Source organism: Copadichromis virginalis, linkage group LG15, assembly GCF_057382275.1.
Source record: "Copadichromis virginalis isolate Kocher_CV1m ecotype Utaka linkage group LG15, C_Virginalis_male_GT1.1, whole genome shotgun sequence".
NCBI lineage: Eukaryota > Metazoa > Chordata > Actinopteri > Cichliformes > Cichlidae > Copadichromis > Copadichromis virginalis.
The window spans coordinates 8,560,285-8,573,503 of record NC_140632.1 but is presented as its reverse complement, the minus strand read 5'-3'; the positions used below and the strand labels follow the sequence as shown (position 1 = coordinate 8,573,503).

Sequence of the window (13,219 nt, the reverse complement as noted above, 5' to 3'; positions counted from 1 at the left end):
GAGAGCAGCAGGTGTCAGCACGGCCCCTCATGAGAAGCTATTGAGTTCTTAATAAACTGCTTAATGGGATCTATTTGACAGCTTGTAATTTTTATTGTTAATGCTTGAATGTTTTTCCTCAGTTAAATCAGCAGTAAATGGACCTGAGCTTTAGCACCAAAATTTCCTGGTTACATTTGGTGTAAGACTGTGTTTTGGGTTAAAATACACCTGTTGCTGAAGTTAACCACATTTTAAAGTTTCTTGGACATACGAACTGTCCAGTATGAGCTATTGTCTGAAAAGGGGGACAGCCATTAACATCTTTTGGTTGCATTTCAGATAATGATGGACACTCATCAGCATACAGCATGTTGAAGATATCCTTAAAAATCTGATAATACTGGATTTAAAAAAAGAGTAAGAGATTGAAATATTCATTGCTAATACTTTAACGTGTGCCCTCAGGTAAACCACCAATAAGGCTTGTGAACGGCATTGACCGATGCTCTGGCCGAGTGGAGATTCTGCATGACGGCCGGTGGGGAACAGTGTGTGATGATGGCTGGGACTTCAGAGAGGCTGAGGTGGTGTGCAGAGCCATGGACTGTGGAACACCTCAGAGAGCAAAATCTAATGCCTTCTTTGGTGAAGGCCAAGGAGTGGTCTGGTATTCTTCTGTCAACTGTTTGGGTAATGAGACGTCCCTTGGGCACTGCAGGTATCGCCCCTCTGAAAGCTTTTATTGCAGCCACCGTGAAGATGCAGGAGTGATTTGTTCAGGTAAAAACTATTTTGTCATTAAATATTGTGTCTTTTTTTAATGTTTAGATATGACTTCCAGAGGTTGTTGTTTAAAGCCATCTTTATTATATGTGGCTGCAGCTCTCGGCTGCAACCACACTTACACCAACTTACAACACTGATTCCCCATGTTTTAACACAGATGCATTGCAGATGCCGTGCAGGTACATCTGCACAGCATCACAGTCCACGGCCCACCACAATTTATATCACAGTTATTTCCATGACATCAGTGAGAATATTGTATGGATTTCAATTAATGCAATTTTCAGGCACCAACTAATTGCTGATTTTGTCCTCTTTGCTTTGTAGCTACCATTCGACTCATCAATGGGACTGACATGTGCTCAGGAAGGGTGGAGGTCCACTATGGTGAACACTGGTCACCAGCATTTAATATTAACTGGGGAATGAATGAAGCCACAGTGGTGTGCAGAGAGATAAATTGTGGAGATCCTGTCAAGATTTCAAGGCCATTTGGTCAAGGTGAAGATCTGAGAGGACATGAGATCCACTGTAATGGTAGAGAGAGCTCTGTCACACAGTGCACATTTAGGAACTATACCAGATCTATCACCGAAGGTATTGAAGAGGCCTCTGTGGTATGCTCAGGTAAGACTTGATGCTATATTTCAAAAAGAAAATGAATCCATGAAGTTCTTTATCAAACAGATCAAGTATGATTTTTTCCAATTAAACTGTTGATGCAAACCATCAAATCAATATTTTTGTAGTCTAAACACGTGTTAATCAGGTACAACCCGAGTTATAAATTATGTCACTATCTTCACATATGTGTGCTATAGCAGTGCATATACAGAGAGAAGACCAATAGGATTAGGCCAGCCAAAGCACACACAGACTATTCACAAACACACAAAAGAATTGGACCATATAAGATGCTGTAAATAGGCTGTGCTTCAGTGCTGCACATGTTTCAGTCAGCTAGCTGGCCACTACGATTTAGCATGAAGCTGCATCTTTGAACCTTTGTTTTTATATTGTTTTCCTCTCTTCGTCACCGTTCCTTTACACAATTTTGCTATTGAATTGCTCTAAATTATTATTACACATAATTAATCCCTTTACTCATTGAGGTCAACTTGACCTTTTTGATACCTGTAAATGGACAGTCTACTTCTAGGTAGAACAAATGCAATATGGCAAATTATTTTATGCCTAACAAGTGATTTCACCATTACCAGCATTTAGCAAACACAATATGAGACAACAGATGAATATTAACCACTTACAATGGTAAATGCTATTGATCTGATGATGCACTGATCACCCAGTGAGGGTAATATAGCCAAGGGTCAGCAACATTGAAACTATGAAGAGAGCAATTTCTGAGTCATTTTTGATGCTGTAAAACATATTCCATCTGTATGATGCAGAAATCATAGCTGATTAAGTCTAAAATGGTCTGTTGGTGTTATGATTCATTTGTATTTTTTCTTTGCATTTTTCTTTGTATTTATAGATTTATGTTAGATTTATATAACAACTCTGCTTTCCAGGTAATGTGAGATTAGCCGGTGGATCCACTCGTTGTGATGGAAGAGTAGAGTATTTCAATAAAGGCCAGTGGGGGACTGTGTGTGCTGAATCCTGGGACATGAATGATGCAACAGTGGTGTGCAGACAGTTGGACTGTGGGAGGCCCCATAAGCTTCTTCAGCTTGGCCCTGGTACAGGACAGACCTGGACAGATCAAATTGAATGCAATGGAAAAGAGTCTACATTGAATCAGTGTCAACAAAGACCATATCCATATCGAGACAGGACTTGCAACAACATTGTAGTGGCTGGTGTTTTCTGCACAGGTAAGAAAAACATACAAACCCAGTTCCAAAAACAAAACGTTTGGATCTTTTTAAAAATGTAAGTAAAGAATAAATGCAAAGATTTCCAAATCCATATTTGATTCACAATAGAACATCAAAAAGAATTTAACATCATCAAAAAGTGAAATTCTTTTTGGAAAACAAGCTGTGTCCTGTGAAGTAAAGAGGTGAGGGACCACACTGCTTATCAGTCTTTAGTTCAAGCAACAGCATCAGTATGAGGGTGCATTAATGCCCATGAAACTGCCAGCTTGAAAATCTGGCAAAACACCAAAAATGCTGAAATCCAGATACAAGTTTGAGAGAAACAGATGCTTCCAGCAAGATGACATCTGTTTCCATGTATATTTCAGTGAGACAGTGCTAAACACCATACTACAGCTAATGTAGTATGCTATTCTTTTGCACATAAGCTTCATTGCTTCCTTCTTCTTCGTTCCTTCATTTCTCTCCCAGAAGTCCAGCAACTGGTCTTCCTAGTTTGCAAATGTTTACAGACCGTTCATAGAAGACATGGCCTTGTTCCAACTTGCTCTAGAGTTGTAGTCAAATTTAAAATACACTTGGAATTTCTTAAAATGAGAACTGGTTGCAGGGGTCATTTTGAGCCCCTCCAGCATCAGCAGTAATAATGGTAAATAAATAGTCTTTTCAGTTCAGCTTTCTGTTGCTGAGATCAGCCAGAAACCCAGCCAGTTCTCCACACATTTGGGCACACACTCCCCTGCTCTGTACTATCCTGCTGTACCCTGGCTCTGCATCCCACAGGTGATATGTGGCTACAGGACCCTATATATTTATTTGTCAATCACATCTAGCTAGCTCTGTCTTAATTTAGCTTTCACGACAAAAAGTGTGTAAACAATCATGTTTTTAGACAAACCAGGTGCAGCAGTTGTGATTTTACATTAATTTCTATGTGGTCAAAGTGACATCCTCAGCGGTTCCAGGTACTATTAATACTTTTATTTGACATACTCCAAATTCTATACTAATAATAATTTAGATTACAAGTTGTGATGTCAAAATTGTGCATTTTCTCAGACTGAATATTTGATATTTTCAAGATTGTATTGTGAATAAAATATGAATTAATCACTGAATTCTGTTTTTACATAAATGTTTACAGAATTTTTATATGAAAAATGCCAAAGAGTAATATTGGCAGCTTAAATGTTCTTTATCATTTAAAAAAAAAAGTTTAATATTGTCTTCTGAGTTTAACCGGTGTACAATATACCTAAATACATCACAGTTGTTTGTTGGTCATTCTTCCATACCTGTGGCTACATATTTAGTTTATTTGCCTTCACAGAAAGCTTGGCGGTGCGCTTGGTTAACAGTACTGATGAGTGCTCTGGAAGAGTGGAGGTTCGTCATGATGACCAGTGGCACACAGTGTGTGACACGGACTGGACTCTAAGTAAAGCTGGAGTAGTGTGTGAGTCGCTGCAGTGTGGACGTGCCGTGAAAGCTCATGGTGGTGCTGTTTTTGGCCGTGGCAGTGGGTCAGTGGTGGAGGCTAGCAATTCATGTTTCGGCAATGTGACATCTCTTCAGCAATGCTCAGTCAAAGGTTTTACAAGAGAAACCTGCGGGCATGAATATGATGCTGGTGTTCTCTGTGCAGGTAAGTCCTTATTATTATGTTCAAAATTCAAACATAATTTTTTACGAGATCACAAACAGTATAAATTATTGCTGTGATGTGATGTCACCAACTGTGGTGGTGGTGGGAGGGTAACTGGTAAACTACACGCTTATTGGTTAATAATTACAAGTTGTTAGCCACTGATCATACTTTGAAACAGATAATGACTGAGATTTATGCACTTTTTTTCTCTTTTTTCCCAAGGGGTCACCAGAGCAGATGAATCTGTATTTTTGATTTGGTACTGACTTCAAAACAGATACTCTTTCAGATTTAACCCTGCCATTTAATCTGTCTTCAAAAGGGCACTGGGATTACACTCACTTCCTCTCATTTTCATGGTTTCTGTTTTTTCCTCTAGTTTTTTTTTTTTTTTGTGGGTTTATTATTTGGTGGGTTTCTTTCTACATTTTTAGCCTTTTGTGTCTATTAGTATTTTCTTTTTTTTCTTTTTTTTGTCCCGTTTGGATCTTTAGCCATCAGAATTGTTTTCTTAAGGCCAAGAAAGATGCCAAGCGGATTTATTTTACCAAGTGGATCATCATGGCCTTGCCATATTGGTCCATTTGATTGACCTTTATTATAATTATGTATTTATTTTATTTTATTTTCGGTTGCTACAAACGGGACAGACATGACTGGGGGATAGGACAGGGAGAAAGAATGAAAGAAAGAGAGGGAGAGAAAGAAAGAAAAACAGAGGGGAGAAGAGACAGTGAGGAAGGGGGGAAGAAAGAAAGAAAAACAAACAAAACATCTGGATCACCTGTATGGAGAAAAAAAAACAGAAGAGAAAACATACAAAAAAGAGCAAAATAATAAATACAGCACCATCACAATAAACTAGCTAGCAGTAGATAACAGTAGATACTAAATATTAAACGATATTGTGCAGCACACAAGATAGACAGCGCACAATGTGGTTTGAGGCAGCAGCCAAGAAAGGTGTAGTCCGCGTCTTTGAACACCTGTGTGCACACATGTGTGCACACCTGTGTGGATCAGCATGCTTGTATTCCAAAGGTTTCTCCATGTAATGGTCTGCTAGGGAGTGTGGGGAGCCATAGCCCCGTCCACAAGGGCATCATGAAGCAGGTATGGAGGAGATCCAGGCCCCAGACATCCAGAGGCCCCAGAGTACGAGGACCCGAGGAGGACCACCAAAGGGGGGAACCATGCCACCCTCCTGGGAAGAGCTGAGTAGAGCCCCAAACGAGAGGTCACCCAGCAGCTATGGAGCAGAGGCCAGAGGGGGTTGCAGTGGCGTGCCCGCGGGCTCTGTCAGCCAGCTTTGCCAGAGAGGACCGAGCTTCAGGCCCTGAGGCCAGAAGCCTGAGGGCACACCACCCCCCGGAAGGGGCCCAGCCGGGCCACAGGCGCCAGGCCCCGCCAATCGGCCACCAGGAGTGAGCCGTTACATACATGAGCGCCCAGCCCCAGACGACAAGGACCACCAACACACCAACGTCTGAGGGCATCAGCCACCGGCAGGGAGTGTGGTGAGGGGAGATAGGCCTCCGTTCTTTGGAGGGCCTGAGATGTACCCAGAGAGGTTGAGTCTAAGACCCAACCTGACATATAGACACAGACGAACAGGCGCACGTGGACACAAACGTGCATTCCCACCCCCATATACACAACCAAATACTCGGCACTCACCCAACGTGTAGACAGACACAAATAGACACTGCACAGACAGTCACACTCCCCAAACATGCTTTTTCTGCATCTAAAGAAAATATTATGGTTTCAATGTTTTTACTGCATGAGTAGTCTACGTGTCTAAGTAATCTACGTGTATTTGTTGATGAGTGACTACCTTTTATGAAACCAGTTTGGTCAGGATGAATTAAAAGGGGGGTTATTTTCTCTAATCTTTTTGAGAGAGCTTAGCAGATTATTTTAAGGTCTACATTAATAAGGGATATTGGACGATAGCTTGAAGGAAATACAGGGTCTTTGCCTGGTTTTAGTAAGAGACTGATATTTGCAGAGTTCATATTTGGTGGTAGTCTACCATTTTCTTTGATTTCCTGCAACATCCTGTGAAAAACTGGTGCCAGAATCGTCCAGAATTCTTTGTAAAAATCTGTTGGAAAGCTGTCTTGACCTGGAGCCTTATTATTGAGCATACTTATCAGAGCTTCCTGGAGTTCACCTGGCGTCAGTGGCGAATCCAGTGCCATTGCTTGGGTGTCTAATAATTTTGGAAGATGTAATTAATTAATTATGTTGTCGAGAAATTGATCAATTTCGTTTTTAGATGGGTTTATTTGTGGTGTATATAAAGTTTCATAGAAATCCCTAAAAATTTTGTTCATTTTTTAAGATCATATATTGTATTCCCAGATACATCTTTAACAGCACATATAGTTGTTTTTTCTTTATTGATTTTTAACTGGTTAGCAAGAAATTGTCCGGATTTGTTATCGTGTTCATAATTTTGCAGGTGAAGTCTTTGTAGTAAGAATTTAGTCTTTTTATTAATAATTTCATGGTCCGAGGCCTCCCCCCCCCCGCCGAAGGGGCCCAACCAAGCCACGAGCGGCAGGTCCTGCCAAGCAGCCACCAGGAATGAGCTGGTACATACCTGAGCGCCCAGCCCTGGACACCGAGAACCTGAAACACACCAACATCTGAGGGCATCAGCCAGTGACAGCTGGGGGGGGGGGGGGGGGGGGGGGGGGGGGGGGGGGGGCTGAGATATGTCCAGAGAGGTGGAGTCTAAGACCCGATCTGACATATAGACACAAGCGTGTCTCCCAAGATGTCGGCTGCATCCTCCGGAGGCCGCATTTGGAGTAGTGATGTGCGGATCGATCCTGAAATATAGATTCCTCCGATACCAATCATTTATGTTCTAGAATCGATTCTCACATTAAAATATTGATATTTTAGTAATTTAAGGTAAATTTGTAGTTTATCATTAACAAATGGCTTGCATTTGTATAGCGCTTTTCTAGTCCATAGGACCCCAAAGCGCTTTACACTACATTCAGTCATTCACCCATTCACACACACAAGAACACAGTGGAAAGAAACTATAACATTTGGATTATCTACATTCGAAGGAACTACTTCCTCTTCCGCCTTTCATACTCATGTGTGAAATACGGCTGTATAAATGTCTCGCAGCCCTGGCGTGCGCACTCACAACAATGGCTGAGCGTAATTGGAGTCATGTGCAGACATATTTTACCTCCACAAACAGCTGAGACGTGTTTTGCGACACATGTGGCAAAAAAGTGAAGTGTTGTGGCAACACCACTAACCTTGTCAAACACCTCAGAGTAAATCATATCACAGAATATGACGAGCGTATGTTGTGGTGAACTGAAGAAGAGGAGAGGGACAGGTGCTACTAGGGCGAGACAGACGTCTCTCACGGAGTCCTTTAGTGCTGGCAACGTGTTCAAATAGCGCAGAACTTCAGTTTTTTTATTTCTATATGATGAACTCTGCATTATTAAGTGATAAGAACAAGTAATCTGTTGTCCTGTAATCATTATGACGCTATAATTTGAGATACAATAAATAAAATAAGTGTTTGTACAAAGTATTGGTATCGGATCAGTATCGTCGATACCACCCTGAATTTTACTTGGTATCGGATCGGAAAGGAAATCAGTGGTATCGCACATCACTAATTTGAAGGCGGATTACGTCACAGCCAGGCAACGAAGGCTCTCTCAATTCGTCGACTCCTTCAAATGCTGATAAATGCATCCTTCATTTCCCCGAATTTGAATAGGGGTGGGTTTTAATAATCGATTCATCGATTAAAATCGATTCTGGCTTGGATAACGTGATATCGATTCATTAAAATCCTGAATCGATTTTTTATATAAATGTATTTTGCCCAAAATTCCAGAATCTCAGGTGAAACGTCACAAAATTTTGACAACCACCAAACATTTAAAACAGTAAATGAGAGCAGGTACACGGCTTCTGCACAAAGACGTAAACACAAAGCGCGGACCTGCAGATCAGAATCAGTGAGATGTCGCCTTTCTCACCCGACGGCACGGACACAGTCAGGGCTGAAAGCCGACAGCTCGCTGATTCTGATGTTTCGACGGGTCCGCGCTTTGTGTTTACGCCCTTTTTGTGCTGATTCTAAAGCTGTTAGTTTTATCTCTCTCCAAACAATATTGACCGAACCAGCAGCAAAAGAAGATCCAAACTAAGCTTCACATAAAGATCATCATGAACTCCCTCTTACTTTTGCTGTTTTGCTTCCACCACAATAAAATCACACTTCATGCACAGCCCTCTCTCTCTTTCTCAGTGTACTTCAAGAACAGTTTCCCGCCTATCCCCGAAATCAGTTTTCTGCATTCTTCGCTTGCTTGTTACGCACAAGACTACCGTTATTTACAGCGCTGTCGACCGATGTTTTTTTTCCTTTTACTTACTTCCGAAAAGAAAACCTAATTTCTGCCGTTCAATAGGCTTCTGAACAAATGTAAACTTTTTAAAATTATACAAAATGCAAAACGCTTAGCCGTGTCTCTAATAAAACCGCTGTAACTTCAGAGGTAATGTTCATAAGTTGATTAATGGTTTTCTTTCGTTTGTGATCTACTGCAGAATATTTTTATAAAATCCCAGGCCAGGAAAATCACCTTCATATTTTTTTGTGTTTTATCTTCAGCTACTTTGACAAAAAGGCATCTGCTGTGATGCTTACACCTTTGATAAAGTCTGGAAAATGTCAGCTTCCTTTTTATAGATACAAAAATATGTAAATGTACTGATCTGAATTATAATATTTCTGACTGTCTGAGGCAAAATTTCCCAGATTCAAATCGAATTGATTCGAATCGAATCGAATCGAAACGAATCAATTCAGGACCTTGTGAATCAGAATACAATCGATTCTAGAAATCAGTGACGATACCCAGCCCTAAATTTGAAGGATGGGTCGGGTGTGTCCTTCGTGGCCTACCATATCCCAAAATTCATAGCACGTTTCCGGCCCAGCCAAATTTCAGCTGCCAGCAAGATAGGCTACTACTAAGTTTTAAAATTACTCTATTAATCAAAGGAGCTTGCAAAGAAAAGCGTCTGGACTTCTTTAAGTTACTTGAAGACGTTTCACCTCTCATCCGAGAAGCTTCTTCAGTTCTAAGGTCAAATGGTGGAGAGTCCCAGATATAAACCTAGTGGGAGTAACCCCCCACAGAGGGACAAAAGGACCCCCTGATGATCCTCTAATCGCCTGAGCCAAGGTGTGAAACTGGGTGTGGGTCCCAATCAGCCAGAATTTCGGGTGAGTTCATTGTGAAACCTGGCCCCACCTTATCATGCGAATTCCTGAGATCAGATGGCCCAGGATGTGAGTGGGCGTTAAGGCGTCTGGGAAGGGATCTCAAAACTGGATTATAGATGGCAGACAGTTGGTGTCGTAAACCACCGCCTCTGTTCAAAGATGGTCGCTCACAGTGGACATAGATGGCTTCTTTCACTCCTCTTTCAAACCATCTGTCCTCTCTGTCCAAAATGTGAACATTGGCATCCTCGAAAGAGTGTCCTTTATCCTTAAGATGCAGATGGACTGCTGAGTCTTGTCCTGTGGAGGTGGCTCTTCTATGTTGTGCCATGCGCTTGTGAAGTGGCTGTTTGGTCTCTCCAATGTAGAGGTCTGAGCATTCCTCGCTGCACTGTACAGCATACACCACATTGTTAAGTCTGTGTTTTGGCGTTTTGTCTTTCGGGTGAACCAGTTTTTGTCTGAGCGTGTTGCTGGGTCTGAAATGCACCGGGATGTCATGCTTGGAGAAAACTCTCCTGAGTTTTTCTGATACACCGGCTACATAGGGGATGACAATGTTGTTGCGTCTGTCCTTCTTATCCTCCCTCGCTGGTGTCTGGTCTTCTTTTCTGTGCCTCTTTGCTGACTTTAAGAACGCCCATTTAGGATAGCCGCACGTTTTGAGTGCTTCCTTTACATGTGTGTGTTCCTTCTTTTTTCCTTCAGGCTTAGAGGGAACATGTTCTGCCCGGTGGTGTAGGGTCCTAATTACTCCAAGTTTGTGTTCCAGAGGGTGATGGGAGTCAAAGAGGAGGTACTGGTCGGTGTGTGTGGGCTTCCGGTAAACTTCGATGTTGAGGTTGCCGTTCTCTTCAATGTGCACAGCGCAGTCCAGGAAAGGCAAACAGTTGCCCTTTGTGTCTTCCCTGGTGAACTTGATGTTTTTATCCACAGCGTTAATGTGTGCAGTGAAGGATTCCACTTCTTGTGTCTTGATTTTGACCCAGGTGTCGTCCACATATCTGTACCAGTGGCTGGGTACTCTTCCTTTGAAAGAGCCAAGAGCCTTCCTTTCCACTTCCTCCATGTAAAGGTTGGCTACAATAGGTGACACGGGGGAGCCCATGGCACAGCCATGTTTTTGTCTGTAAAAGCCTTCGTTGTATTTGAAATATGTAGTGGTGAGGCAGAGGTCTAACAGTGTGCAGATCTGATCGGGTGTGAAGTTGGTCCTGTCCTCCAAGGAGCTGTCTTCTTGTAGTTGTTTTCTGACAGTCTCCACGGCCTCCGTGGTGGGTATGCAAGTGAAGAGAGAGACTACATCAAAGGACACCATGGTTTCATCTGGATCCAGGGTAAGTTTCTGGACCTTGTCGGTGAAGTCGGTGGAGTTCTTGATGTGGTGTGGGGTGTTCCCCACGAGAGGAGCAAGGATGGTAGCAAGGTGTTTAGCAATGTTATAAGTGGCTGAGTTTATGCTACTGACTATGGGTCTGAGTGGGACAGCTTCCTTGTGGATTTTAGGAAGTCCGTAAATGCAGGGTATGGCATCCCCTGGGTAAAGGTGGTGATATGTAAGGCGGTCAATAATTTTGTCCTTTTCAAAGTCTTGAAGGCAAGCTATAACTTTCTTTTTGTAGCTGCTTATGGGGTCTCGCTTTAAGGCTTCGTAGGTATTGTTGTCACTGAGGAGAGTAGTGATCTTTGTATGGTAATCTGTAGTGTTTAGGACTCTTATTAATCTTTCTGGGCCACAAAATAAACTTTAAACCTATTTTAAGTAGCTGTGTAAATTACAAATATCTGCTTGGTTTATCAAGACATCGCATATTTGCAAAAGTGTGCTGACGTTTTCGGAGAAGTTACACAACCGCTCAATAGCAAGCGGGGGGATTCAATGGTCACTCCAGCCGGCGGGAGCAGCGGACTCCCGGCTTCATCGTTTTCAGACCCCCACTCTTTCGCTACTCAGGTTAAACATGATATATAAGTCAGTCAGATAACTTAAAAATGTAATTGTTTGCCTTTTTCTGTGTTTTATTTGTTCCGGAGTAAATCGGTTTGGCTGAGATCAAAGTTATTAGATTAAATAAAACTTTATTAATCCATCAGGTGGGTTCCTCCGGGATTTTCACACAGCTGAATGAACGTTAAACAGTGTGAGACAGTCGAGAATTTACGCCAGTGTCCTGTTATATTTTAGATAGCAATGAGCAGACGGCCGAGTTTATTAAACTCCACCGACCGACACAGCGGTGACGCAAATCTGAAGACTAGACCTAGACACATATAAAACTAATTGGCACTTCCCCAATGTGGTATAATGTTTGACCCGTTATGCATACACTGGACACGACTGTGATGACAGCAATACTACAAACAGAAATGGACACTGTACACACACTCACACTCCCCAAGCATACTCTATACCCCAGGTCCAGGTACCCTTGCATCTAGAAGGGTAATTTGCCCCTAGACCCAAGAGATGTTGCCCTTTTTCCAGGGAGGTGCAGGGAGGCCCAGCATCCCTAGACCCCAATCAGATGGCCAACTCCTCCTTTCAGCCCACTCCCCGAGGAGGTACAGAGAACAGCGGTGTGAAGACCCCATACCTTTCTCCACACGGGCACGCTCCGTTTTGTGCAACTATTTTAAAATCCCGGTAGCAGTGCAACCACGTAAGCTAGCGCAATAATTTTTTTTGCATATGAAACCGGAGGAGTTGTACTTACATCTTATGCCATCAGCTTGTCACAGTTTCCTTCCACATATAGCTTTGCAAAAACTGCATAAAAAGCACTTGCAGCAACAAAAACATAATATTCCAGAAACAGGCTTTGCCAATCCGATCAGCTGTTTGTAACACTTCCTATGTCCATCAGCACGAACTATCGCATGTCCGCCATGTCCTGCCCGAAACCGGAAGTGACGTCATTTTGCGGAAATGTAGTTGTGAAATGCACTACACACAGGGACACACACGCACAGGTCTTTGTCTCCAGATGCCACATTTATTTATAGCGTCCTGCGTTATGACCGGCCACAGTCTGACAGCTGTTGGTCTCAGCTGATTTCCCGCTGTTCTCCGCTCCTCTCCCGTCTCACTATAAAAGGGAAGGAAACCATCATCAGTCCAAAACGCCATCAGCTGTTCTCACCTGCGTCTCCAGCACCGCCCCGTTGAGCTCACCGCACCACTCCTCCCCTGCAGCCGCGCCCGGGACCACACCTCCGCCACAGTAGTTTTTTTACCATCAGGGCCTTATGAGCCTATACTGTTGTTTTTAAAAGTAATGTTTGACTTTATGACTTTCTGTGTCATTTCTGGGACGCTTAGGACTCATATTGCACTGCTGGAAATAGTTTATTTTGATGCATATGCTGTTTTTTTGCAAATTTGCATTTATTTTAGTTTTTCCTGCAGTATATAAAGTTGGTGTATTTCAAAAATAAAACTATAAAGACACTTAAAATAAATTTCCTGTGGTGGGAAACTATTTTGTGCAACTTTTTTGTATTTACTGTTTTGGGGGATAAGCCTCTTAAATTTCTCTAACTAGAAATATATGTTAAAAAAACAAAAATATAAAGTTTTTTGTAGTTTATTGCACTTTTTTGCAATTTGTATAATTACTATGAACTTAATGCATACATATTATTAAAATTTGGGCTATAATGGTTGTA

The 13,219-nt window shown here is 42.2% G+C and overlaps 1 protein-coding gene and 1 pseudogene across 2 annotated transcripts in view; one reads left to right on the top strand and one right to left on the bottom strand.

Moving 5' to 3' along the window:
* LOC146691740 (scavenger receptor cysteine-rich type 1 protein M160-like) overlaps positions 1–13,219 on the top strand; it is a 55,367-nt gene that overhangs the window by 20,039 nt on the left and 22,109 nt on the right. For both annotated transcript variants that reach the window (XM_085431693.1, XM_085431694.1), the window contains 4 exons: positions 448–762; positions 1,096–1,395; positions 2,304–2,609; positions 3,946–4,260. In XM_085431693.1, coding sequence (XP_085287819.1) covers positions 448–762; positions 1,096–1,395; positions 2,304–2,609; positions 3,946–4,260 — 1,236 coding nt within the window. The remainder of the gene's footprint in view (positions 1–447; positions 763–1,095; positions 1,396–2,303; positions 2,610–3,945; positions 4,261–13,219) is intronic.
* Positions 5,159–6,869, bottom strand: LOC146691741 (uncharacterized; annotated as a pseudogene).